The sequence below is a fragment of the Impatiens glandulifera genome, chromosome 4 (assembly GCF_907164915.1).
Source record: "Impatiens glandulifera chromosome 4, dImpGla2.1, whole genome shotgun sequence".
Classification (NCBI taxonomy): Eukaryota; Viridiplantae; Streptophyta; class Magnoliopsida; order Ericales; family Balsaminaceae; genus Impatiens; species Impatiens glandulifera.
This window is the reverse complement of record NC_061865.1, coordinates 12,414,353-12,441,371: the sequence shown is the minus strand read 5'-3', so window position 1 is coordinate 12,441,371 and position 27,019 is coordinate 12,414,353. Positions and strand designations below refer to the sequence as shown.

Below are 27,019 nucleotides of genomic sequence, written 5' to 3'. Positions count from 1 at the left end.
AAAACGTGTTAAACGTGCCAAAAATGTGGAAAAACGTGCCAAAAACGTGAAAAACGTGTTAAATATGAAAAACGTGCCAAAAACATGAAAAACATGTTAAACGTGAATGTGCTAAAAATGTATTAAATAAGTCAAAAACGTGTTCAACATGTCAAAACGTGTTAAAATGCTAAAAATGTGAAAAACGTGTTAACGTGTGAAAAACGTGTCAAATATGTCAAAACGTGAAAATATGTTAAACATGTGAAAAACGTGTTAAACATATCAAAAACGTGTTAAACGTGTTAAAATGTCAAAAACGTGTTAAACGTGCAAAAAACGTGAAAATCGTGTTAAACTTATCAAAAACGTGTTAACGTGTTATATATGTCAAAAACGTGTTAAACATGCCAAAAATGTGAAAACGTTTTAAACTTGTCAAAAACATGTTAAACGTATTAAACACGTCAAAAATGTGTTAAACATGATAAAAACATGAAAAACGTGTTATTAGTGTGAAAACGTGTTAAACATGTCAAAAACATTTTTTTTTATAAAAATGGCTTACACTATTAATTAAAAAGACCCGAAAAGGGTAAAAGGAGTACAAGAGCTGAAATTGAGCTTACAACAGTTTGCTCAAAGTCAACACACGATGACCATAAGGAATCCACAATAATTGGCATAAAAAACGCACACGGACATGAAATCATAGTACAAAAGTGAATAAGGAATGAAACTAACAATCAATCAACTAAAACAAGACGATATGGGTTGATTTCCTTAGACTCGTCTCTCTTGTCTTTGCCATTGTTCTTTTTTTTCCTTCTTTCTTGTCACCCTTATGTCTTTTTGGGATATATTTTTGGATAGAGTTCCTGCTTCTTCGTCTTCTCTAGCTTCTCTTGTCACTTTTTTTCTTTTGGGCTTGAGGTTGGAGTTGAACGTATGAGTTGTTTCCCTTAAGGTGGTTTCTTTAACAACGTTGCGGCTTTCTTTGGTTTTGGAGCTCTTGGTTTTTGAGATGTTTTGGCTTTCGCTATCATCCACGTCGACGTCGGGCTTTTTGAACCTAATTAGTGGGAAAAGGGCCTCGGTTTCAGGCTCGGTGGGATCGAGATCAGTTTGGTTCTCGTTCACGTGTTCGTTGTGGTGTCAAAATCGTGTTAAACCTGCCAAAAACGTGAAAACGTATTAAACGTGTGAAAAACGTGTTATAAGTGTGAAAACGTATTAAAAATGTTAAAAACGTGTTAAACATGTCAAAAACGTGTCTGACTTAAAGTTGGAAGATGATTAGTTTATATTGAATTAATAATAGAAAATTAAATTAAATTTATAATTTGAGTAATTTGAGTAACCCTTATAACCCAACCCAAATTAAACACAACTCATACTCAACCCAACCCAAATTAACCAATCCAAATTAATATTTTGGGTTTGGGTTAGGATTAGGGTTAAGTTTGGTTAACCCAAATTATGCTCATCCCTAGTTAGTAGAATGCTCGTTATTTTTACTTTAATACACATTCATTTCATTCTAATGGCTGAGGTAAACGGACCAATGAATTAATTCTCAGTTGTAAATACATTAATTGACGTCCTCTCATTTAAAAGATCCAGCAAAATAGAAGCATCATTCGTCATCATTGTCATTCTTCACTTCTTGGTTTAAAACCAAGCACAAGATGCATTCACAACCTTTTTGTGAGCATTTAGAGATATATTTGTTAGTAGACTGTAAGGAAAAAGATAATGGGAAGAATGTCAATTTTATCTATAAAGTTGGAATGAAGTGTCGAATTTATTTATAAAGTCGCAAAATTCTATTTGTATATATAAAGTTGTCAAAAAGTGTCAAAAATAAATAAGATAACGGAAGGCATCTAACGGGGTTAGATTTGTATCCACGTGTCATCCACGTATATATTTTTTATATATTTTTTAAAAGTTCTTTTTTTCATTTCAAACAAACTTAAACTCAATAAAATAAATAAATAAAATTATTTTTGTCTTTTTTTTTACTGACCTCCATTCCTCACTCAGCGGCCGTCGCCGACCTCTTCAATAGCAAGTATCTCCGAAGACTGTCTTTCTGCACGAATTCTTCTAACGATATCTCCGACGACTGCCTCTCTACACGAATTCTTCCGACGATATCTCCAACAACTATCTCTCTACACGGTTCAGTTTCACCGGAGACTGCCTCCTCTCCTCTTCAACCGCCGCTAGCCTCGGACAGACTTCTTCTTCTTCCTCGTTCTTCTTCTACAGCATTTAGACTTTGAGAGGCAATGTCAATGTTCGAATTGTGCTACCTTTTCTTCTTCACAATTGCCGCTCTAGGATCCTTTGGCTGAAGAGAAGGTGGGTTCTGTACTAAGAACGGTGGAATAGTAGTCAAGTGATTATCCGGTCTATACAATAGACAGATTGATTCGGATATTGCAGATACAGTTGGAGGCAAACTGGCAGATGCGGTTGTGGAGATTTTGGCTGAATCTTAACAACTTCCCGAAGTCAATGAAGAACTATCTGCCCCTTGATTTACCGTCACAGGAAATAACATTCTTCCCTTTAATAACAAGTCCGCATATCGGGTATGTTTGATGAATTCAAAACTGTTGGATTCTATATTTGCAAAACAAAAGGAATATGCTCCTTTTGTAACTATACTAAATCGTCGCGACCAGCTATAATTTGATGTCCATAAGGTGACTTTGGAATAGAGAGGGCCCAGAAAATCTACGAGACAAAGGTTGTTGGTGAAGAGGCGGCGACGGCGACTGCTAGTGAAAAGAGGCGGCGACTGCTGGTGAAGAGGCGGCGCCGGAGACTGCTGGTGAAGAGGAAGAAGGTCGATGATGCGGCTGTTGTTGGTGAAGTAAAAAAAAATTATTGAGTTTAGGTTTGTTTGAAATGAAAAAAAAAACTTTAAAAAAATATATATAAAACATATATGTAGATGCCACGTGGATACAAATCTAACCCCGTTAGATGACTTCTGTTATCTTATTTATTTTTGACACTTTTTGACAACTTTATATACAAAAATAGAATTTTGCGACTTTATAAATAAATTTGACACCTCGTTCCAACTTTATAGATAAAATTGACATTCTTCCCAAAAGATAATATGTCTTTCTGTTTGATTTATAATACGAATAAAATAACATACCATAAAAACTAATTTCATGTACCCATTAGATCTCTCCTCCACCCATGACTATTGTGGTCATGGCAGAAGCATGGAGACTGATGCTCACCAGAGAAAATGTGCTTTGATACCATTAGAGAAAACGTGTTTGGGACGTTATTCTCAAACCTCAATTACTAAACCCTAATAGAAGAGAAATATGTTTAGAAACGATAATAAAAATAAAGGGAGACATGAAGATTTACCATTTCGAACGATGAAGCTAAAGAAGGAGAAGGAAGGACACTGAAGTCACACAATTTGAAATAAAGAAATCACCGAATTGTAAAAAAAAAATGAAAGTGACGGAGAAATACGAAAAGATAGAAAAAAATAAAAGAAATATATATATATATATATATATATATATATATATATATATATAAATGTAAATATATATATAAATGTAAATGTAAATGTAAATGTAAATGATTGCATGGGCGACGTGACTTCTACATAAGATTGGTAGTCCCTTCAATTTTTTTTTTTAAATATATATAGATGCAAATTTGAAAATGTTACTTATGGGAAAACTATTGTTTATATCCTAATTATTGCACATTTGAGAAATTTATTATACTAACAAAATACCTGCATCATTTAAATATTTAATAATGTGGAAATTATAGCCACATATTTTACATTTGTGTCTTTGAATAATACAAAATAAATCTAGAAACAGTAGTTATAATATCCAAAAAAACATAAAATAAAAATGTATAAATAAGTTACAATAAATTCTAAATGTATATTTAATTCTGAAATTAAAATATTATTTTTAAACATATAGTTTATATATTAAATTAAATGGTGAGTTTTTAAAAAAATAAATAAAAAAAGATTATAAACATATTATATAAAACAGTGTTATTAGGAAAATTATCCATTTTGTTTTTAAAATTTATAATTTTATTTACAAACAAACTTGACAAAATTAAACTAAAAAATTGAAATAAAAATATTGATTGACACAAATATTTTGAATAATAATAGACTTTGTTTTGAATTTTGAGATAAAAATCTGTTTTTATCTTAATAAAAAAAAATCAAACAATTCTTATTCCCAAGTAAAATGAAACATTTATCACCGAAAACCAATCCAAATTTGCTTTTGCTAAGTATAAAATAATCCGGTGTAGTTACAATGAAACTTCGAATCATATTGACATATAAATCATTTAATTTTTTTTAATTTGTTGACCATTTAATTTGACCTTTTTCTCATCATCATCTTATAACATATTTTAACCCAAAAATATATATATATTATCATATTATAACCGGACCATAAAAAAAAAAAAATCAATTACAACTCAACAATTATTTATAAGTTATTATTATTATTATTTATTTATTTATTTAGAGGACAGGAATGTATTGATTTTTGCATATTCCTCTTCCGGAGGAATATATATAGAGTTAAGACCGGTTTGGTGTGCTAACTCTGTATTGGTGGAGACACGAAAATGAAGACTTTTCACAGTTTTACAAAAGCATGTTTTTGTTTCTGTTTCTGTTTCCCATAAGATAAATTTAGGAGAAGAAGATCTTTCATCTTCTTCCATTTCTTCTTCTTCTAGATCTTGGTTTCAGACAGAAGAATGGGAAATTGGCTTTGTCATTCTCAAACTATTGTGACGGATCTGATCAATACCAGCGAAAATACAACAACCAGAGCATCAGCATACACTTCAGGTTAGATAATCTTGGATTATGTTTGGAAATCTCAAGTGGGTTTTGTCTGTTTTTGATGATGATTGTGTGTTTGTGTGTGTGTGTGTGTGTTAGGAGGAGGAGGAGGAGTATCAAATGGTGAGAGTACTAATACTAGTAATAATGGGGACCATAACCCAATGAATGAAGAAATTCGGCAGTTGAAAGTTTATAGTTTTGCTGATATGATAAATGCCACTAAGAATTTCAGATCAGATAGTACACTTGGAATTGGTGGGTTTGGGACAGTTTATAAAGGATGGTTGGATCAATATACTCTTTTACCTTCTTCTAAGTTTGGAACTGGAATCATGGTTGCCATTAAGAAATTGAATCAACAGAGCACTCAAGGTTTTCGTGAATGGGAGGTTAATCACTTTTCTTATCTTTATCCCCCCCCCCCCCCCCCCCCTACTTTGCCATTATTAATCTTCTGCTAAATTTTTCTTTCATTCATTAAGGTTATGGTTCATGAAAATCTTTGTTTCATGATGAAGAAATTTGATTATTTGGGTTTTGATTTGAAAATCTTGTTCCATGAAAAAAACATATCAAACAAGCTCAAATTGTATTAAATGGGTTATTTGGATAATCATTAGCCAATCATTTATGAATGAATGAAGAAAGGTAGCATTGAACTCTATAGTCATGATATTTCAATGTAATGCTGATAATTAACCTTAAAATATAGTTTTTGTTTATGAGTCTCCAGCCTCTCTTAGACATTATTATTACTATTATTCCTTCAACTATTTTAGTGAGTTAATTTTATTTCAGTTTTAGTTATGGAAAAATCAATTATTTGGGGAAAATACATTAGATTTTGATATACTAAGAGTGTATAAAACTGGACAAGATATTGCATAACCAACCATGAGAAGCCTTAGTTTGTATATATTATAGCTTTTTTGATGTTGAGTTTTTTGAAAGAAAAAAAGTTGTTTATTTTTTGAAATTAAAGAAGAATTAGCATTACATCTGCTTAAATTTAAAGTGCTTTCAGATGGATTTGAACCCGTGATATTTTTTATCTCTTAAGCCGACTCTAACTACCGGATTACTTTGGTGGGGTAGAAAATATAAATATATTTGGGTGTTTAGTTAATTGAATTATTTTGATATTTAGTTGATGAATTAAGATATTAGATAATTGATTGAGTTTCTTTAGAAAAAAATTGACTGAGTTATTTGGATAAAAAAGTAGTATGAATGTATAATTAAATAATGATCTTTATAAAGAAATAAATATTATTTTCATATTTTGATTGTTGATTTAAATAGTCAACTATTGATAGCATTGATGAAGATGGAATTTAAAATCTAAACTGGACAAACCCTTTGAATAGCTAGTAAGTTATTTTCAAATAACATTGTTTGGTATAATACTGAAAGTTAATGTATTTAGATAAATTGACACTATGGTCTTAAATAAATTTTCAAGAAAATAAGTGTATTTTGGGTTGTTATTTAAGATTAAACATGTGATTGCAGTCTGAAGTGAACATTTTGGGAAGGCTTTCTCATCCAAACTTGGTGAAACTTTTGGGATATTGTTGGGAAGATAAAGAGCTTTTGCTCGTCTATGAATTCGTCGTTAAAGGAAGTTTGGAAAATCACCTCTTTCGAAGAATTCGTAAGAAACTATTCATTAAATCGTATACAATAAACAAATATTATATCAAACCGTTGATAAATTGGTTGATTCGGACAGGAGGAAATAGTTTGTCTATCGAGCCTTTATCGTGGGACACACGGCTCAATATAGCCATTGGTGCGGCTAGGGGTCTCGGTTTCTTGCATGGTTTAGATGAAAAGATCATTTATAGAGACTTCAAAGCTTCTAATATATTGCTTGATGAGGTAAGAATTGATCTTTTTCTTTTCTTTTCTTTCCTTTTCCATTGTCCATTTTAAATTTGTTTGTTTTTTACATGTGACTTTCGTGTCGACTGTTTCAGGACTATAATGCAAAGATATCGGATTTTGGGTTAGCCAAATTGGGACCGTCGGGAGGAGCTTCTCATGTCAGTACTCGGGTGATGGGCACGAGTGGTTACGCCGCTCCGGAATACATTGCAACAGGTGCATAATAACGAGCAATATGTTAGTTTTTTTCAATAAAACTAAATTAAACTAGCTTCATTTTATTACTTAGTTAACTTTTGAAATGATACATTTTGATAAAGATCTCAAAAATTGAGGAGAAATCCCATATACCCAACAAAAAGAATACAAATTAAGTAATGACATTGCTTGTTATAAGTTACTCTATTGTTCACTTCATTCTCATTTGTAATATAATCTCAATTTTCTTCAGGCCATTTGTACGTAAAGAGTGATGTATACGGATTTGGAGTCGTGCTATTGGAGATATTGACGGGTAATCGTGCAATCGACAATAGACGTCCCAATGGACAAAAAAATTTGGTGGAATGGTTACGACCCTCTTTAGGAAGCACAAAGAAATTGAAATCAATAATTGACCCGGGAATCCAAGGTCAATATCGTACTAGGGACGCTTCACAGGTTGCTAAACTTATCTTACAATGTCTCGAGACTGATCCACGAAAGAGACCTTCCATGAAAGAAGTTGTCGAGGCCTTGGAACAAATAAGAGCGGTATGAGAAAAAATAAAAATAAAAAGATCTTGAGATTAGATGAGACTACTAATTCAGCTCGTCGATTATAACATCCTCCCGAATCTTTAATCGTGTTGAGTGAATTTTTGTATCACTCTTTTTTCGTTCTATAGTTCCTCCGATTGATGATTTTTTTAGAAATTTATACAAGTTGTAATGGATTGGTCTGTTGTGATCTACTACAATTTACAGTCACAAGTCATAGATTTGTTTATGTTGTAAAGTAATTGTTTTTAAGTGCAAATCAAGATTGCTCTTTGTTTTGTACCCTATTTTTGTTGACCTTATTTTGTAATACTTGGATTTAAAGTGGTTAATGAATTTTTCTCAATTTAAATTAGAATTATCATATATTAATTATTTTTATATCCTGTTTTTTTTTCTTATATATACATATTTAGCAATTTGTGAAATGAACTATGGGAGGAACGCGGGTTGAGAAAACAAACATTTTTATTTTTTTATATTTAACTTATATGTTATATTGAAAATATATAATAATTTTTTATATAAATTAGTAATAATAATAATAATAATTTAGTTAGTTAAATGCTTTAAAAACAAATGAGTTCAAATTTTATATAAAGCAATTTTTGTAAGTGTGCGAGGAGGTGGGATCCTAATTCCTAGGCGAGGCTACTTAACTAGACATTCATCCTAAATCGGAGGCTACTTAACTAGACACTCATCCTAAATCGGATCCTGGTATCATGTTAACTTCCTATATATTTAAATATTAATAAAATAAAATAAAATAAAATTTGAAAAGTTATCAAAATGATTGATTCTATGAAATGGAGTTGAAATTTGAAGAATACCATCCAATTTCTCATATGGTTCATTTAGCTGACTATTGGACTTTTTATGGAAGAAAAATATTGGTAGAAGTTATTTTGAAATAGAAAAAAAAAAACTATGATACAATTCAATAAACAAATATTATGAGTGGTTGAATGAATTGAATTACAAAGCAATAAATATATGTATATATAATATTAAAAAAGTCAATTTTTTTTAGGTCAAATACAATATATTTCACCTTCATAAAGAAGAATTTATAAAATAAAATTTAAATAAAAAATCAACAAAATGTATTAAAATTATTAAAACAAACCAACCTAACAATGCTCAAATTTACCAAAAAATAATTTGTAACAATTAATTTTAAATCCTTTTGAAGATTAAACTCATTTCAAATTATTGCTTTATAATTTATTGCAATCCACTATTATATTTGAATTTGATTACATTTATTCTTCCAAGTCTTGACTATATAAGTTTTAGAAGAAAAAAATTGTTTCTATAATAGAAATTGAGTTTTGATCTACTAGTAAAACCACCACTAGCATAAGCAAAATCAACATAATTTTTTATTTTTAATTTAAGAAATTAGTTCATACTTCAATACTTCAATTTAGGGCGTTCTAAGTGAATAAAAAATATCACTTACAAACAAGCTAATTGCATAATCCTTGTGATTAAAAAGAAGGCAAATCAAAATAAACCCGCAAAATCTGCCCAAAAGACAAAAAAAGAAAAGAAAAAGAAAAATAGAGTATATAACTGTAAAACATAAAATGGTATCATTTCTTATCATTAACATGACTTAACTTCAAGGTTCCTTGTTTCATGGCCAATGGAATGGGACAAAGAATCAAAATATAAGAGAAGGGTAAAAACAATGCAGAACTGGCTTTACTTAAATGACAAAATTTACTTTCTAATATAGGTGATACATTTTTTGGCATGCGGAAACCTTGTTCAGGAAATTCTTCTAGAATAACCGCAACAGCCTTGTTGAGTTTTAACACTGTTTTTCGTCAAGAAAATGAGAATTTAGAGAAGAGGGAGAGTGTGCCTGATCCTGAACCATCGTTTGCTGGGCTTTGTGGGACTTCTGTTGTTAGAGACCGGTATTCTTGTTGACACTTTTGAATCTGCACCACAATGTTATCTTAATGTCAACCAAATGCAAATAATAAACTGAAAAAGTGAATATTGAACTTGAAGTGCCTGATTAGTTGATTAATTGTCAAAGTGAAAATTGTATTTTGGGTAATATTAAGTGAACAAACTGAGTCGAAATTTAGACTACCGAGTTAATTAATTTATAGAGTACCAAACTAAGTCGAAATTTATAGCCTATTTCTGATATTAAGTGACAATTGTCAAATAAACTTAATTCAATAAGTACTTGATCATTCAAATTAAGTGATAAGTTGTATTATCAAACACTACACAAATTGACTCTAAGGCAAGAACTATGGAATTTTATGATTTTTTTGTAGGAGTCTAGCACGACCCCTCAAAGTCATGTCCCTCGCTTCAACTTAAGGGGGTTTTATTGGGAATTGAATCTGAATTCTTTGGTCTCTTAAGTAAGACTCTTTCCACTTGAGTTACCCTAATATGTTAGAATTTTATGACAAATACTGGACTTCTCTTTGAAATTAGAAGGGTTGACAAAAATGACCTCTCATAATCAAGAAATGTCATATCTATCACCTAATATGGATGATGATGACCAGAATGAAGAAACTGGAATATGGGGATTCTATTGTATATCTGCATCATTGTTGAAAGATAAAAAGAAAATTCACCTCTTGTGGACTGAACTGAAGCAGCATTCCGATCACAGGTAGTAGAGCCTCTACTTCTCCTGTTCAAAGAAAGCTAATTTTGTAGAAAAATCCATCTAAAAGGTTGTAAAAGATCAAAATCTATTTATTTTTTTTAAAACGACCACTTGTATTATAACAAACCATAGTTCACAAAAACAGTTAAAAACTGGGGGACTAGGAAAGGAGGTAGGGATCCATCAGTCAATAATCAATGAGGATGTCAAACCTGTTTCAAGTAGCTTTAAGATAACATTTTTAAGATATGTTAGATCTACCCCTTCCCTTTTTGTTGATCTTTCCATCTCCCGAAACTGTTCCTTCAGCATAGCTTCCTGTACTCGGCATGTTTGAAACAATTAACACTTCATACATTACCTCTTTTATGAAGAAATATATTCCTAAGGACACAGCATAGGAAATGACAAGTGGATTTTTATTTTTATTTTTGAGAAAAGACAAGTTAAATGTTTCGATAGCTATAGTCAGAATATACATGTTGAGGATTATGAGACTGTTGTATCCTCCTTGTTATAAATTTCTTTATGATAATGATTTTCTGAGCCTATTTTGAAACTAGTATTTTATCATAATCACTATCTCATTGTTTCTTTGATTTTTGTTGCTTCATTTTGTATACAAATTCCAAATTATAGTGTAATTTTTGCTTTGTTTGGGATACAATTATTTTTCTCCATTGCGATCAAATTATATTTTTAGATCATTTCAATTTTTGAAAAACATAATTTTATCAACATAAAAAATACACTTACCTGCTGCCGGTGGAGACGGTTTTCACGTTCAAGTTCTTCTATTTCTTCCTAGTTAAACATTATCCATAATTCTGCATGAGTACCTTTCCTTCGAAAGTTAGCATGATTTAAAATATGTAACGCTTACTTGAAGTACAAGTATATGCCGATTTGTCTGTGTCAGTTCTTCCTCTCTTTGAGCTTGTTGCCTTGCCAAAATCTGAAACTCAGGATAACAAATTAAACCACATTATGATCTGATCCTCCCATTTTTACAATTATTTTTTTCATTTTTGGAACAAAAGGTTGTTGTAGACATAGAGAGTCTTCTAAATAAGACTCCTTGCAGCTACCTATTTTTACAAGTATTCTACTTGAAACAACATTTTTTTTAAAGAAGCTACGATATAACCATCAGAAGGGAAATAAGAAAACATGGAATTTTCATGTTATGATACCAGAATTTGCTGTTCTGCAGCTGATGTGCTTGAATATGAATTCTCCTGTTTCTGGAAACCGGAGACTTCTGATATATGAAAAATTGTGGAATCAACTCAGCCAGGGAAATTTTTAACCTTTGGCGCTGATTTGAACAAGATATTATGGGCAAAACTTTCTTACCTGTGGTGTAACCATCGTTTTCCTCAGCCTGGGAAAAAATTATGAAAATATCAGTCCAAGTATAGGAAACAAGGAAAGCTATTCAGTTATTTTCAGAATATTTAGGCCAAGCCTAGAAGTTGCTTCAGAGAAGGTGCACAGTATAAATACCGTTGGTCTGGTATCGAGCAATCTCTGAAGCTTCTTGCTATCATCTATAAGTTTGGAAATCTCTTTATCCTTCTCTTCAATCATTTTATCAGCCAGATCTCGCAGTGTATCGTGCTCCTCCTAGAAATGAAACTGTTTAACAAAAGAAGTGTTCTAACAAACATAATAAAGGAAAGGTGATAATCACAGGTACCTTCAGCATTTTGTACTGCATTTTGATGTGTCCCAGCTCTTTTGATGTGTCTGGACTAGGAGAAACTTGATTTTGTTGTGCTTTTGAAGATTCATATCTCACTGTGATTATCATCAGCATATAATCTTATATGAGGCTAAAATACTATTTGTAATCACTTTGGAAAGAAGGAAAAGAATCAAGAAGCAGCAAAAATAAAGCTAGCATTGCTATGTACATTGCCAGGTTTCCTCGATGGTTTTAAGGTTTAGTTCCCAAGTTTTTCTCTCTGATTCATGTCGAGCACTTGCAGAAGTTAGCTTCATTTCCATCTCCCTTATTTTCTCCTCTACACTGGCAAGAGTTGCATCTCTGAGATGAACAATTAAAGAAGGTAAAAATGTTGACCAGATTATATTTCTAAGTGTGTTTGATCAAACTAAAAATTAAGCGTTAATCCTAAATATTGAACTTTAAGTGTCGAATAAGTTAAGAATCTGAAAAATAAATGTTTGGATAAGCTAAATGAAAATATCTAAATTTTATGTACTTGGTATGTAAGTTGATTTAATCAAATGTGGAACTAATGTCGGGAAATAACTTGCTATTTTACCCTTATAATAATGTAATTTGATTAGTCCAAGGGTTAAAATTTTCATTTGTACACTCTTACTCTATTACCGAGTTAAGTCATTTTGTAACAAGATAAAGAAGAGAAAACAATTATTCAAGAGGAGGTGAGACCTAGATGAAAGGGGGAGGGGGTAGAGTTGATTTCATCTTCTTTCATATCTGACTATTTCTATTACTTTTTTCCCTAAGGATATGTCTATTCTCTACCTCTTACATACTCACAGTCTAATAGTCTTAGAGGGCCTACAATAGCAAACTCAAAAGGACACAAGTAATTACATCAAATGGCCCATGACCTTGTGGAATATAAATAACATGCGACACATTCATAAGTTACCCAATTAAGCCAATTTGTTTAGCTGAAAAATAATCAAGTGATTTTAAATAACAATTAATCAATTAATTTAATTAAATAAGCACTTAATCATTTAGACTAAATGATAAGTTGTGTTATCAAACACCGCCTTAAGTGTTACGACCAAAAAGGAACTGGTGTTTGTGTAGTGAGAGACTTTGGTGAACACTCCCTCAATCTCAAACTGAATATATGAGCATCATGAGACGAATGATTCCATCCAAAGAAATATCACAGAAGCGACATACATTTAGTAGAACACTTAACTGAGAAAAAGACAATAGATAATTTCCCTAAATAAATACAACAGCAAAAGAATATTGAAGAAGCTTGGAAAAAGGAAGCAATGTGAACATAGATGTTTTAGAAAAATCCATAATATGGTTTCAAAAGTAAGTACCTGACAGCAAGTTCATTCTGGTGATTAGCAACAGCAGCTTGAAGATCCTGAAGGGCTTTATCTCTCTCTGCGGATATGGATATCATTTCTTTTTCAGCTTCCTAAAATCAAAAGGGAGCAGAAATAAATCAATATGTGTTATTTTAATTTACTTGTGAATCAATGAAACTCATTTGTTAAAGCACAAGTACTGGGATGGACCTTAAGGGATTCTTCCTGTGCTTTAAGCTGTTCATTGTCTCTTGCAGATGCTACCTCTGCATCCTTCTTCTGCAGGAGTGTATGAGCTCTAATTTTGTACGAGGCAAATTCATTTTCTAGGCGGTTAATCTGAAAACGTTACAAGGAGTAGTCAAAACGTAGAACTATTTTTATAAAGATAGCAGGACAGTTAATGGCCCTTAAAACCATGCTACCTCTTAGAAGAAAGGAACCGTTACCTCCTCATTTGCAGACATAAGTTCAGCATCTTTTGCACTTAGTTGCTGACTCTGCACAGATAATTCCAAATCCAGCTGACCTGCGATTAGTAGATGTGTGAGATCTCATCCCTATCCAGTTAACTTACCACAAAATTACTTAGCCAAGAAGGGGTCAGAGGTACTTCTCATTTTGGCGACTTCAATTTGAGCTCTCATACAATTACTCTCAGAAACTTCCAGCTTTGTTTTCAAGGCCTGGAATGCAGTTTCCCAGTTTTCCTTTTCTTTCAACTAAATCAATAAAAGGATAATATTTAGTTAGATGAGTGGGCACATAGACTGAAGCTGATCAACATAGTTGCTAAGTCTAAGCAAATAGATTTCATATAATCATTGTTATTAGGTATTTCATTTGTATGGAAATTTGTGAGGTTCAACAAACAAAGACAAATATAGCAAATGTCATATCCTGAGGAGGTCATCCCTAATTAGAGACGGTTTGTTCCAAGTTCTATAGTAAACTCTATTATGAAAAGAATTTGCTTTAGTTAAGTTCCTTTTTAGAATATATTATAAGTAGTCAGAGCCCGTGAAAAGACTGTTAGACGATAGAATGATGTGTTAGAGGACAAAGAACAAAGTTAAATCTAGAAACAAGAAATTGGATTTGATCCATAACCCAAACAACCATGTACTTTGCCAGACTGATGGGAACTAGTCTTAGGCTATGTTTGGATTGATGTAATTGGAATTAGAATTTTAATTCTAATTATATAAGAATTGGAATTAAATTACAATTCAATTCTTATTATCGGAGAAATCCTAAATTGTAATTCCAAAGGGAATGGATGAATTTAAACTTAAGAGATTATATATATTTTAATTTCATTGGAGTTGTAATTACAGGTTGTTGAATTGTCGAAGGCTTATTCATAAAGTTCCTTTACCTTACCAAAAAACATTTACTCCAAGTGGTTGGAGGATGATTTGCCTTTCCAAGAAAGTGGATACAAACTTTGTGTTTTCCCAACAAATGTTCATTTATATTTATTTAGGTAGTTGTTTATTTTGCCTATAATTAGTAGTCTCCTTTGTAATAGTTGAATCATTCCAATATATGAAAAAACTCTTCTCTTCAAATTTCTACATGGTATAATCAGAGCATGAATTTCAATCTTGAGCCACAAGTTGATAGTCTTTCGCTGCTTTGACCAATGGTCAGTGTAGCCATTGGTGGAGGGTTCCAAACTTCCAATATTATCATATATACTCATCAAATCTATCTATTCTAACTTTTCTCTACTCTTCTTAATGCATCCTTTGTAATAGTTTCCTTTCTATATATGAAAAATCCTTTCTTTTCAAATTTCTACACAATTCTATTTTTTATTTTTTAAGTGACCCAACAAACAATGTAATTGAATTAGGCTCTCAATTCCAATTTCATCCTAATCAAACATAGCCTTAAATTATAATCTAGGAGTTCTTTGTAACAAAACTCACCTAACCAGAAACAAAAAAAAAAGGTTTCCTGATAGAACAAATTCTGGATAGAGTAATAAAATGAAATCTACCAAAGAGTTTAACATACATGCTCATTTTTCTGGTAAACAATCTCTCCCTTTAGAGTCTCAATAGCAGCCCTAAGCCTTGCCATTTCACCGCTTGAAGCTGCTTCCATCTCTGCAATCTTAGACTCCTTTTCAGCAAGTGTGCCCTGGAAGGACATATTCAATCATGTTTTTAAGCAATCATCTGAGATTTCTAGAGCATCCAGCTCACATCAACTACAAAACAATCAAAGTTCACAAACAACAATAACAAGACTAAACCAAGCTATGCATGAAGTAGATGACCTATGCAACGTATTTTAATTAGAAAGTATGATAGAGTAGTAGTTATTCATTCATTTACAAGCTTATAATCACACTAGTCTTTTTCATTGATCTTCACCATCAAACAGAAGACCTTACTAAATTCCATTGCTTACCTGCAAGTAGGTTATTGTTTCAGTTGCTTTACTTCTATCTGTCAATGCATCACCTATTTGGGCGTCCAAACTCTCCAGTTGCTGAAGCAAAAGAAAGAAAGGTAAAAGTGTATCCTTCTCAGAAGAATTAGGTACATGAATACCTGAAAGGGAAAGCTTCATATAAGATGATACACAAAAATTACCTTCTGATGCTTAGCAGATAGCTCAGCTAGAGAAGAATGCCTTTTCATGTCTGATGCTTGTAGTAATCCCTGTAAGTCCTCCAACATCTGTGGATAAGTGACACACAGATCCAGTCAAACGTTACTTTGTTATCTTCATGTGCACTGCACTGTGTTTGTCCACAATATTAGCCCTGATATCCTATTTAAGATAAGGCTTCCAACCACTACACTAGTTAAAAAATTTCAGGAGAATTTTGGATATGAGAAAAATGGTCGCAGATACTTCTCTCAACTTGAAGAGCATTTTCCTAGTGGTGGAGATTTCTATAATGAAGGAAATTAGAGGCTTATATACATTAAAGGCAGGGTTATAGAATTCTTATGGAGAAGATATAAAGCTACTGAAAAGCTAAATTGACCTGAGGGAGAAATAAGCAAAACATTTAAGCATTTAAATAGGCATACTATTTCCAAGGAATGTTGACATATTTTACCTGCTCCTTCTCTAAAAGAGATTGTTGCAATGCCTCAAAAGCGTGTTCTTTAGGTTCTAGGGAGTGGCGCAATTCTTGGATCTCATCGCGGAGTCTGTAAATGGTTAAATTTTAGAAACTAGTGATAAAATCAAGTTCAGAGAAAGAAGAATGTTCAGCCAAGCATTCTGATTCCAATGATGTTTTCTTTTTGGATCTTACTGCATATGTTGTTTTGATCAACTAAATTTGTATATTGGGTATTTGTTTCGGAATTGCACACTTAGCCATGCTTCTTTTTTTATGAGAAAAGGTATAGCAATGTTTCTTTTAATACCAACCCTTTAAAAATAAAAGATCAATATGTAGCTGAGGAGAAGGAACCAGCAAAACAATTCTATAAACTTCATAATCAATTAAACGATTATACAATCATTTAACCCTAAAGACTTGGTGAACTAACAAAAAACCTATTTGAATATATTCTTGCCACATCAAAAAGCTATCTGCAATCCCAAATTGTGCGTCATCCCTCCAACCAATTACTAATTTTGTGTGCCAAACGAATATCAGTTTATACACCAAACAAAAAGGGTCATTTAATGTAAAGGTGCTGATGAAACTAGAAAAGAAATTCGAGCAGGTGAAGATGTCAGTATTATGATTATCGTGTTCATGAACTATTATTGACCCAGTGACTTCGCAAGCATAAAGGTTTCAGTGTTAAAGTGAATCACCCAGTTCATCCCATGGTAGCAGATATGACAACTTGGATATATGATTCTGTATGATACATATTAGTTTTGGAATATATTATTCATCTCTAGAAGGAGAATCATGTAATGGAAAAGAGAGTAACTAAGATAATCATTCCAAAAGAAGAGCATCAAATAACAAGGATTTGACTGATCAATTGTAGAAATCAGTTATCAAGAGCATAAAGAATTGTAATTGCAGTTATTGGGATTCAATACTTGTTATTTGCACTTCGTAGTTGTTGTCTATCCGTATCCATGGCTTTCAATGCTTCTTTCGCTTGTTGCCGAGTGCGTTCCAAGTCTTGCTGCAATGCAGATTGCTGGGAGGATGCTTGCTCAGCTTTCTCCTTAATTTCACGATACTGGACTTCGAGGTCATCTTTTTCCTGTATTGTGGATAATCATTGTTGTTATATAATGACCGCCATTAAGAAATGTAATAAATTAATATCTAAAAAGATGCAACTAGCACAACTCAAAATGAACATATACATAATAAGAGCACATCACCGAGGAGCAAATAAAATGAAAGCAACACAAGTTCAGATATGAATAACTTGGAAAAATATGTTCACTTTTACGCTCAATTCAGCTCCTGGATACACCTCAGACTAATTGAAGTCAGCAACATTACTTTTTCTTAAAAAATGATCATTATATTAAGACTTAGAGACAACATCAGCACCATTCAAATATTTTCCTTAGGTCAATAATTCTCAACATATTTGGTTTCAATACCTGACTACCTCTACAAAAGCATTAATTATTGTTTCACTGAAGGATGTTTTCCAGACAATGGGTTTTGTGGACAAAAGATGAATCTGAGACTCTTTATGCCACCATCTTAAAGTTGGGATGGTTCTTAGACAACTAATATACAAATCTCCCAGCTAGCGTAAGGATGTAGCTGTGAGTAACAGATTCAGCTCAATAAGAGCCAAAGGATGAAAAGAGAACAATCACCACTTGCATTTCTAAGTGCAACTAGCTAAAAGGATTATATTTGAAGAGTGTAACTCTGAACAGATTGTCCAATGACCATAAAAGAACTGGAAGCTCCACTTTATCTGTAAGATCCTAAGTCTTTCTAAGTGCAACTAGCTAAAAGGGTTACACGGGAAAAAAAATACTTAAGCATTCAATACTCAAAACTTGCAAGCAGACAGAGACTTATGAAAAGGTTAATTTGAAAAAAGAGAGTATAAACCAGCCAACAGATCAAAACACAAATTACCTTCTGAGTATCTTGAATGCGCTGTTTTGCTCGCTTGTGAAGCCTAGTGAACTTGGAGTCGAGCTCTGAGTATTTCTCATCACGCTCTTTTATTTCTTCGTCCATTTTTTGTTGAGCTATTAAATGAAAGCAATGCCACAAAATCTTAAGTGAAATAGAAATAACATTTCAAAAATAAAAGTGTTCATGATGTTCCTATCAACACCAACAAAAAGGAAATATAAAATCTCCAAGGATTTTAAATATTATTATTCTGTAACAAAACTATGCAGTTTAATTAGTTGATGGTTGCGAAGATTCAACTCAAATCTAACCTTCAGTCAGTTTTGCAGCAAGGTTTTGGGCTTTTGCATCAGCCTCTGAAAATTCAGCCCTGAGATGCTTTAAAGCCTCCTCTGCTGCAGACCGTGTTTGTTTTTCTTCCAAAAGTTCACTACTCAATAGTTCTATCTTCTGTTGGAGCTCTTTTACATCTTCACCTGACATACCTTCTCGTTCAATCAAACCATCTTGCTGGTTGGATATACCAGTTGCGGAAGGAAGGTTTTTCAAGCACTCAAATTGAGACTTCATATACTCATTCTGGAGACTGAGTTCTATCATCATTTCTGCAAGTTTTTCTTGTGTATAACCCGCATACTGGTTGTTATCATGCAACCCATTCTCTTTGGGATGATTTTGTTTATTCTTATCATTTGAGACAGCCAACTCTTTCTCAGGCTGTATGGAACCTTCCACATTTTCCAGCTCTCTACTTCCATCAATCTGCTCTGGCTGCATTGTTGCACTAAGCTAGCTAGGGTTTGTCCCTGAAGCTGTCACCTAACTATTTGCATCACCTGGACAAGACAGCTATTCAAAGAGTAAACAACGGGGATGAACATGATGAACAAAAAGTAAAATCACTATAACATTATATGACCAAGTAAACACTGGCATAGAAAACTATTTAGAAAGGGAAGAACTACTCTCTCTTAACTTCAGCATAACAAACTACATAGAACTAGAAGATATGAATCCCTCTCTTCAGTATAAAAACCGCCGTGTAAAATCGTTAGAAGTTATTGGCTCTGGTGATTCAAAGCTCAAAAACTAAGCAGTAAGGGGAAAATTAGTGAGCTCAATATTCCATTGAGTTCATATTATCATATTGTTATGGGTTGAGAGAAGATGAAAGCTAGGGTTTGTACCTGAAGCTGTCACCTAACTATTTGCATCACCTGGACAAGACAGCTATTCAAGGAGTAAACAACGGGGATGAACATGATGAACAAAAAGTAAAATCACTATAGCATTATATGACCAAGTAAACACTGGCGTAGAAAACTATTGAGAAAGGGAAGAACTACTCTCTCTTAACTTCAGCATAAGAAACTACATAGAACTAGAAGATATGAATCCCTTTCTTCAGTAAAAAAACGCCGTAAAATCGTTAGAAGTTACTGTCTCTAGTGATTCAAAGCTCAAAAACTAAGCAGTAACATTCCATTGAGTTCATATTATCGTATTTTTATGGGTTGAGAGAAGATGAAAGCCATAACTCTCAAATATTGTCATTTGTAAATCCATACACGAGGTTTTGGATACCAATATGAAGATGGGCATGAGAAAATAATAAGCAGTGACAACATGGTTAAACTTTGGTTCATAACCATACAACAAATCAGTAAAATAATTCAAGATCCCTAGCTTGTGAAAATCACATAACCCAGTCATAAGATCTCAAAACGAGCTTAATTCTGATTCTACTGCACCAATAGAAACAGTCTAAAGCGTAATCTGCAACTACAAGCTTCTTTAGCAAAAACAAAAAGCAACCAACTTCGTATTCCAATTCAATCAGTTACTAATTCTCTTCCTAGCAGAGTACCCAATTAGAACAAAAACAGATCCAGAAACTTCAGCCATCAAAACGCAAGCTATTAGAACGATCCGTTAACAAAAGCTTATTGGAAACGCTTGTCATGTGTATTTATAGTTACGGAATCGTATTAATTCCTTAGGATTGAAGATTAAACCTTTGAGGAGGAACAAGAACAACCCACCTTATGCTGGCCCACGGGTGGAAGATCTACAAAACCCGGCTGAAATAATTGATGAAACACAAAACCTAGCTAGTCGAAAAACTGAAGTGTAGACGGAAATTTGACCGAGAGAAGAAGAAAGTGAGATCCAGAAGGGGGAGAAATGATCCAGCTGTGATTTCACAAACCCCGGCAATGCTCAATCCCGTTTTCACATGACTCGGCACTGTAAACTATAGGCTATAGCTACCGGAGTTTAGCATATGCCTTGACCCTTCGGCCGTTAAAAGTTGGTTTGTCTTTACAGATGAATTAATTCACTTACCTTACCTCAAAAAAATACATTTGTTCTTCTCACAAATAAAAGATGAACAATTTTCTTTTAACCTAATTAACTATGTTAATTTATTTAGTTTTCAATGAAAATCAAACATTTCATTTTAACTACCTTATAATTTAAAAAAATATAGAATATTAGTGGGGAGTGTCAAATCGGTTATATATAAAAAATTAATAAAATTATATATAAAAAAGATTTTGTCTTAATAATTTTAAAGTCTTAACTTATTATTATATGCTATTTATAATAAATAAATAAAATAAAATATTAATATCACTAATTTAATTAATATATATATAATTAATGATTGTCAGGTGAGAGTTCTGTTAATTTGGATATATATGTGAGAGTAAATGAATATTTGAGTCGGATTGTGGGTTAACCCGCCTATAAACTTAAAACGATTAAAAATAAAAATAAAAATGTTATAAGTATGTTTCGAACTTACAACCTAACAAAATAAGTATAACCCTTTAACCAACTAGGTTAATAAAATTTTATATTTTAAATTCAAAACCAAATTTGATTAACGCGGGACGTTTTAACAATATAAGTTCAACTTTTTAACTAACTAATATATATATATATATATATATATATATATATATATATATATATATAATGATGCTTAATTTTCAAAGTGTCCGGATTGTCGGGTCGAGAGCTATGATTAATTTGGACATATATGTGAGAGTAAATTAAAAATATTTTCACATTTTAACCGTAAATTTTTTTTTCTCGATTTTATATCTTTACTCATGCAAATGCATGAGCTACATGCTAGTTTCTGTAATAAAGGCTTGGAAATTCGCTAAACTTCGGTAGTTAAATTAGTGACATTGATGTTTTATTTATTTATAAATTTTATGTAAATAATAAATTAACGATGATTGAAACCGTTAAAACAAAATTTTATTTTGTATAATTTTAACAATAATGTGTTCCAAACTGTGAAATTTGAAAGAATAACTTTCAAATATCAATGGACCATAATAAGGAGGCTTAATTTGACAATTATGACGAATATTAATACAACAATTCATCATAAAAACTCACTTCATTGTGGTATTTTGCAATTTGTGAAATTTTTTATTTTGAAACCTGATTCGACTAGACAAAATATACCTATATATCTTATAAACAACTTAGACTACTCTATATTATATGTTTTAATATATTTAACTAAATAAAAGTTTAAAAGTAACTAGTCTAGTGAAGGTGACACACCCGATGCTAACAATTCTCATAAAAGCACCGTCGACGAATCTGAAAGGGAATTTGAAGATGTTATCCTATAGAGGCAACTGACATGATCGTTACCGTCCAAGCATCACCTGAAATGGTGATTTCGGAACTTCAATGAACCCAATGTTTTTTATGTTAAACAATATAATCTCATAGAATTTGAAGGGTTTGAATAACCCTGAAAAAGAAGTTTTATTTTGTCTTTCATTAACTCTTGTAATTGTGACATTATTGCCCTCCAAGAAACAATGGTCTCGAATCTTGAAGAAAGTCTCCTTACTAGTTTAATTAGAAAGAAAAACATTTAATGGGTGAATCTGAATGTTAATGGACATTCAGGCGGAATCGTTGTTATTTGGAACACGAGTCTTTTTTAAACAGGAGAAACTATTTTTTGGGCATTTTCAGTATCCATTAAGTTCAAGTGTTTCACCAAAGGGAACATTTGCATTTGGTGTTGTTTATGGCCCGATCGACTATAACAAAAAGTCTATTTTTATCGATGAGTTATATGATATACAAAATAATGGCCCATACCTTGATATTTTTGTGGCAATTTCAACCTAATTAGGGTGTCAAGCAAAAAAAAAACTCAAGGAGTTTCACAAAAGAGATTAACTTATTTAACACGTTCATTGATGACTCGCTTATGATTGACCATATTCTCGAGGGTGCCAAGTTTACAAGGAAAAGCGATAGTAACACTGGAAGTATGCCTCATATCGATATATTTCTTTACAACTTAGAATGAGAGAACCTTTACCACCCAACAAGCTAATATGCTAGAACGAGACACATTTCCGATCACACATCCCTTTTCATAAATTGTGGTCAAATCTCACAACCTAAACCACCTTTCAAATTTGAAAACACTCTTCTCTCGGATCATAATTTTGTGTCGGATGTAGGGAAGTGGTGGGTAGATCACACACTAATTGTGGGGAGACTATCGTTTATCATTTCTTTTAAACTTAAAAATCTAAAAAAAAAATCATTAAAAAATGTAGGCGAGTCAACTTTGGCTCTTTCATCATAACATTACTAACGTTTCACAAGTTATTGATAACACAAGTTAGAAAAAGAATGAGATTTTACTGAAGTTGAAACCTCTAGAAGATTCACCCTTAGGCCTCGTTTGATCTTTGGGTTATCTGGGTAATGTCTGGGTTTCTTCTAAAAAACCCATGTTTGACCAAATTAGGTAAAAATCTAGGTTTTTTTTCTTCCAGTTTTACCCTTCTAATTATTTAATTATTTCTATCTTATCTTATCCTCTCCCTTCTTCTCAAATCTCATTTCTACTGATACATTATCAAAGGTCAGAGAATTCAGATTCTCTCTCTAACCCAAATCAATTATCAGTTCTATTGATTCCATTTGATCTCATTATCAATTATCCATTTGATCTTTCTCCTCTGATCTTTCCATTTACTCAGCCTTTAAGTTCCTTCAACTCAACCGATCAATTTTTTAGATAAATATATAAATTTTATTTTTTAGTATAATTATTTATTTATTTGAATTATTTAAAATTTAAATGTTATGATAAATAATATGATATGTTATAGTTAGATTTATATGGGGTTTTAATTTTTATTTAAGGTAATTAATAAAAATAATATTAAATTTAATTAAAGGGTAGTTTTGGTATTTTAATTAATAAAATGATTGATGTGAGTTGTGATGAGATTGTTGGGGTTTGGGATAAAACCTGGGTTTTATCCCAATAACCCAAAGATCAGATGCCTTAAGGAAAAACTCAATTTTCAATTACAATTTGTGACGGAGACAAAGCACTTGCTCCACTAGATGGATATACAATTATTTTCATTAAGGAGTCTTGGAAATTTATGAGGAATGATTACTTGAGCTCGTTCAAACATTTTCATTATACGGTTTCTTTTGAGAAACATCTAAATTCTAGATTTATTGTCCTCGTTAGGAAGATTCAAGGGGGTACGAAACTCAAATACTTTAGATTTATTAGCCCCGTGACGAGCTTTTATAAAATATATGCAAAAACTTTATCTAATAAACTCAAAGTTCTTTTTCTATAACTCATTTCTCCTAACTAGATGGTGTCCGTACATGATAGACAGATCATCGACGCGTCTCTTATTGTAAATGAGTGCATTGACTTTATTACTAGAAGTAAGGGGACGTGTCTTTGTAAAACTTGATATTGAAAAAACTTTCGATCGCGTTAGTTGAGATTTTCTTTATTCTTTCCTCAAAAAATGAGTTTTAGAATGAAATAAAGAAAGTGGATCAAAACTTGTGTTACTGAACATATGTTCTCAATTTTTATCAACGGCACAATGTCTAGAATTTTCAAGAGCTCGAGGGGGCTTAGACAAGGTGAGCATTTATCACCCTTAATTTTCACTTTGGTTTTGGAAGGTTTTTCAAAGTTATTTGAGAGAACCATCAACGCTAATATTTTAATGGTGATTAATATGGGAATGACGAGAATACTTAACTACATATCTCACTTACTTTTTGTTGATGACACTATTTATCTTACTTAGTATACAACGGAAAACCTTCATTCTCTTAGGAATATATTCTTATTCATTTCGAGACATGCTTAGGGTTAAAAATTAATAGAGAAAAGTCTGAACTTTTTTTAATTAGTAAAGTTCTTAACACTCAGTTATTTGTTGATATTCTAGGGTTTAGAATCAGTTCTCTCTCAACGAAGTATTCCAGCTTCCCTCTTAGTGCCAAATTCAGTTGCAAGGAAATTTGGAATTATATCATTGAGAAAATGGGAATCAGGTTGGCTCTTTAGAAGAGCAAACTTCTCTCTAAAGGCGACATATTAGTCCTCATCAATACTCCCTCGCCACAATCCCTACATTCATTATGTCACTCTTCTCTACCCCTACATCGGTGACCAACATAATGGGCACAATCATTAGGAATTTGTTTGGGACATCTCCAACTCTTCTAAACTTAGTGAGATGAGACACAACGAAGCTTGACATTGTTGTGGCGAAATTGGAATCAAGGACTTCCTCTTATTTTTAACACTTTGCTCATATGTAAATGATGGCGGAGATTTTTCAACGACAATGCAAACCTATAAAAGAAAAAGTAATCATCGTTAAATACAGACTTCGAGATAACAAATGGTATCTCTTTTTGAGAAAAAAATTATGGGTAAAAGCATATAGGATTGTATTACTAAAACATGGGACACACTTCACCCTTCTCATTTTTACAATGGATAATGGTAAAAAATCGATTTCTAGAATGATATGTGATACTCCACCAAAAAATTGTCAAGACTCTTTTCGAAATCTTTAGTAAAAATGAGACTAAAGTGGAAGATTATTTTTGTCTCACATCTAATCAAATTATTTGGATAAAAAATAGATGACTTTTCGTCAAAGAGGAGGAGAGAGGGGATCTCCTCATAGATGTTCTTACCATGTTTCGATTGACTTGGAGACCGACGACAAGTTTTCTCAGGTCGACTCTCCTAATTTCAAAACTAGCTACATTTATTATGCGTCCCTCTAAAGGATTCCATCACGGTTTCCTTCGAAAGATGTGTGAAAATAAAAAAAAAACGTCGGAAATGGTGCCAAGTGACTGGTCATCTACATATATGGTCAAAAAAATGAGAATTTCGTAGAAATAATGGGAGGATACATGTAAGAGGGTCTCCGATTAAAAGATCTTATTTAGTTACTATTTATTGGAAAATGAAAAACAACTCAAAATCTAGTAACTTAATCTCTTTTGTTGCTAAAAAGGAGACGAACACGGACTCAAGAAAGTATCACCAACACAATTCGAGGATATGAACAACAAACGATCCACCGAAGATTTGATGAATTATTTAGATTACAAAAATTCAAAATAAAATTCGATCCGACTAAATAAGATGTCGCATCAAACAAATACAGCATCAACTCAAATTTGAATGGTGGAAAGAAAAATATGACACCCTCTAATAGTGAAAAAGTCATATGAAATATGTAAAATTTTGTTTTTTAATTTTTTCCTATGGTGTTAACTTATTTAAATTTAATTTTAAAAAAAAACTTATTTAAATTTAAATATATATATATATTTATATTCTTATTAATAAATAAATTTTGTAGGTATAAACCAATTTAAAATTTCATTAAAGTTTATAAGTTTTATTTTAATAACATTTAACTTGTTTAATATTAAATATTATTATTATATTTTTCGATGAATATTATTAGAAGATTTTAGTTTTTCTAATTAATTATTGTCTATTAATAGTTGAGAGTTAATAAATTTTATTTTAAATCATTATTATTTATATATTTTTTTATATGTATTTATTTAATAAAAAAATATTATTATATTAGTGATTTTTACTTGATTTCATTAAATTAAATATTTTAAAGTTAATTTATAATATAAAAATATAAATAAATAAATTAACATTTTAACCAATTAAGATATTAATCATTTATATTTTAAATTTAATTTCAAAATTGATTTATGACATTTCTAACTATGTAACTTCAACATTTTAAACAACTAAACTAATAATCTTTTAAATTCGTTTATATAATTTAATTTTTTTTATATATTTTCTCATAATTATATATATATATATATATATATATATATATATATATATATATATATATATATATAACTCCATAAATATAATTGTTAGTTATATCAATTATATATTCATACATAAAATTATTAAAAAATCAAAAATCATAATTGGTGTAATGTTTAAGAGTTTTTTTTTTGGGAAAAATGTTTAAGAGTTCATTATACATAATAAAGGTCGAGATTTCGAATCACACCCGGTGTAAATTTATAATAATTATAAAGAGGGAATAAAGAATATGTTGGTTGACGGAAGTGAGTTGGTAAGTAGGTGATAATAAAATTGTTGTTTTGCGTAAGTGAGTTGATAAATCTCGGTAAAGAGAAGTAAATTAGTTGATAAATCTCAATAAAGAGGAGATAGTTGAGTAATAAGGAATATGTTGGTTAACCGAAGTGAGTTGATAAGGGTCGATAAAGAGAATTTAGTTGGGTAATAAAGAATATATTGGTTAACCGAAGTGAGTTGATAAAGGTCGGTAAAGATAAAATAATTGGATATTTGTTTATGATAACTTTATTTTTTACC

General features: G+C 31.6%; 2 protein-coding genes across 3 annotated transcripts; one reads left to right on the top strand and one right to left on the bottom strand.

Moving 5' to 3' along the window:
• The first annotated feature begins 4,614 nt into the window (after window positions 1-4,614).
• Window positions 4,615-7,795, top strand: LOC124934317 (probable serine/threonine-protein kinase PIX13). Its single transcript, XM_047474831.1, has 6 exons — window positions 4,615-4,870; window positions 4,964-5,256; window positions 6,380-6,521; window positions 6,600-6,748; window positions 6,847-6,970; window positions 7,206-7,795. The coding sequence occupies exons 1-6, from the start codon at window positions 4,777-4,779 to the stop codon at window positions 7,511-7,513; spliced, it is 1,110 nt and encodes a 369-aa protein (XP_047330787.1). The 5' UTR covers window positions 4,615-4,776; the 3' UTR covers window positions 7,514-7,795.
• Window positions 7,796-9,043: 1,248 nt separating this feature from the next.
• Window positions 9,044-20,563, bottom strand: LOC124933651 (protein GRIP). 2 transcript variants are annotated; one of them, XM_047474085.1, is made up of 22 exons: window positions 20,319-20,563; window positions 18,588-19,125; window positions 18,274-18,389; window positions 17,256-17,425; window positions 16,303-16,396; window positions 15,827-15,913; window positions 15,642-15,722; window positions 15,243-15,368; window positions 13,834-13,942; window positions 13,670-13,749; window positions 13,431-13,559; window positions 13,230-13,330; window positions 12,080-12,213; window positions 11,863-11,963; window positions 11,670-11,789; window positions 11,520-11,547; window positions 11,357-11,424; window positions 11,047-11,118; window positions 10,920-10,967; window positions 10,376-10,481; window positions 10,129-10,187; window positions 9,044-9,465 (listed from the first exon to the last, which is right to left on the bottom strand). In XM_047474085.1, the coding sequence occupies exons 2-22, from the start codon at window positions 19,051-19,053 to the stop codon at window positions 9,349-9,351; spliced, it is 2,412 nt and encodes an 803-aa protein (XP_047330041.1). In that variant the 5' UTR covers window positions 19,054-19,125; window positions 20,319-20,563; the 3' UTR covers window positions 9,044-9,348. The 2 variants fall into 2 exon arrangements, with proteins under 2 accessions (XP_047330041.1, XP_047330042.1); XM_047474086.1 differs by having other exon boundaries at window positions 18,588-19,112.
• Between the last annotated feature and the right edge of the window lie 6,456 nt (window positions 20,564-27,019).

What these genes read in the sequence shown, in the direction of transcription:
- LOC124934317 (XM_047474831.1), top strand. Translation starts at nt 4,777, where the DNA reads ATGGGAAATTGGCTTTGTCATTCTCAAACTATTGTGACGGATCTGATC. An exon ending in AAGGTTTTCGTGAATGGGAG is followed by an intron (nt 5,257 to 6,379) that starts GTTAATCACTTT and finishes ATGTGATTGCAG; the next exon opens with TCTGAAGTGAACATTTTGGG. An exon ending in TCCGGAATACATTGCAACAG is followed by an intron (nt 6,971 to 7,205) that starts GTGCATAATAAC and finishes AATTTTCTTCAG; the next exon opens with GCCATTTGTACGTAAAGAGT.
- LOC124933651 (XM_047474085.1), bottom strand. Translation starts at nt 19,053, where the DNA reads ATGCAGCCAGAGCAGATTGATGGAAGTAGAGAGCTGGAAAATGTGGAA. An exon ending in CATCGAGGAAACCTGGCAAT is followed by an intron (nt 11,964 to 12,079) that starts GTACATAGCAAT and finishes TGATAATCACAG; the next exon opens with TGAGATATGAATCTTCAAAA. An exon ending in CTGCAGAACAGCAAATTCTG is followed by an intron (nt 11,119 to 11,356) that starts GTATCATAACAT and finishes CCTGAGTTTCAG; the next exon opens with ATTTTGGCAAGGCAACAAGC.